Here is a 1,606-nt window from a genome sequence, read left to right on the forward strand (position 1 = left end):
GCCTGATGATCCATCAGCCCACCAGCAGACTCTCATGCCCAAATTAATCCCTTCACCACACAGGGGCTTAGGCATCGTTCCTACCATCAGGGCTAAATGACTTTGTTAATAACAAAAATATATCTCAAAGTTTAGCTAAATCTAAATATGATAATAATGTACTATGAGAATAAAATTTAGCTTGCAATAATTGAGCTGAAAAGATACAAATGAAGTTTTCATAACTTGGATGTTGGAGAGTGAACATCAGTATCATCTACACTGCCTGGAGAGCTGCATCAGAAATGAAATTACTTGTTTTCTACAGTAAAAGATCAACATTTTGCATGGGCTCCAGCTTCTCTCACAGATCCTACTTCATGGAAAACTCCCACTTCACACAGGAGGGAATCTTCAGCAGTGCTTTTTCCAGCTTGGGATTGCTGAAAATCAGAATAAGGGAATGAACACCTGGAAAAGCATACAAATATATGTGTATAAGGAGTGTCATGATATTTTCTTTCTTCGTGGTATAAAGTATTGACAAGATCAAACATACAAAGTTGATGCTGTACATCACTAAGAAGGAGAGGACAGATTTCATGGCTCTGATATGGGCATCCATGTTGAGGTCCTTCATGGAGTTGGTCTCCATCATGCGCTTGTGTCTCCAGAGAGAAAAGAGTAGGAAAACAGCAGAAAAGATGACTACCATGAATGAAGCAGCTAATACAAGGCCAGCAAGAAAATGAGAAGAGAAAAGATGTTTATCCTTTCTGATAGTTACTTCCCAAAAATTTTCTTGGCAGGTGGAAGTGATGTTGTTCTTCTGCAGAGTTTCATTGAGGACATAGGTAACAATGACCATAGCCAGGGCTAAAATCTCTGTCCCCAACAAGAGCCAGGGCACCATCCTGTCAATTTTTACTTTCAGGTAGATGAAGAAGGTGTTCCTGAAATTGGCAATTTTTATGCAGTAGAAACCACAAAGACAGGCTGAGACCCACAAGTTGGAATAATTAAAAGACGTTCCAAACAATGCAAGGACTTGAAGTATGGTTTGAACATGAAGAAAATTGGGAAAAAATTTTGAAATGAAGTGGTATACCCATGCAAAGCATAAAAAGGAAATCCTGGAGCATCCCAGCAGCAGCAAGATCTTCTCATTAGAGTTCAGAGATTTCTTTTTGACCCAGGCAATGCAAAGCACACAAACGATGAAAGCATTTATCCCCGTGCCAGCAAACACCTCCAGGGTGATGATGGCCAAAGCCATGGCCTCATAGGAAGTGACATTGGATTGCTGTGGAGGGTGAGAAGCTTCCATGGTGCGAGCTGGGGAGCAGAGCTGTGCTGGCCAAGGGGGCTGTGGCAGCAGAGCCTGAGGCAGGTCAGTGGCTGCTGCTGGTGGAGAGTTAGGGATGGCAAGAGGAGCTTTATAGAGCAGCTGCTGCTGCTGCTGCTGCTGGGGGGATTTTGGTGCCGCTGCTGTGGGCACAGGGCAGGTGCAGGGATGTAAATGTGCTGGGTATCCCCTTACCCAGGGCCAGTGTCACTCTTGACTATTTGAATGTTGGTTTGGGGGGGCTGTGTTGGGTGACACAAACAGTGGAGATGTTTTCCTGCA

The 1,606-nt window shown here is 43.8% G+C and overlaps 1 protein-coding gene across 1 annotated transcript; it reads right to left on the bottom strand.

The window, feature by feature from the left end:
- Nucleotides 1-352: 352 nt before the first annotated feature.
- Nucleotides 353-1,306, bottom strand: LOC118685581 (taste receptor type 2 member 7-like). Its single transcript, XM_036381175.1, has one exon. The coding sequence runs from the start codon at nt 1,304-1,306 to the stop codon at nt 353-355; it is 954 nt and encodes a 317-aa protein (XP_036237068.1).
- Nucleotides 1,307-1,606: the final 300 nt, after the last annotated feature.

The sequence above is a fragment of the Molothrus ater genome, chromosome 3 (assembly GCF_012460135.2).
Source record: "Molothrus ater isolate BHLD 08-10-18 breed brown headed cowbird chromosome 3, BPBGC_Mater_1.1, whole genome shotgun sequence".
Taxonomy (NCBI): Eukaryota; Metazoa; Chordata; class Aves; order Passeriformes; family Icteridae; genus Molothrus; species Molothrus ater.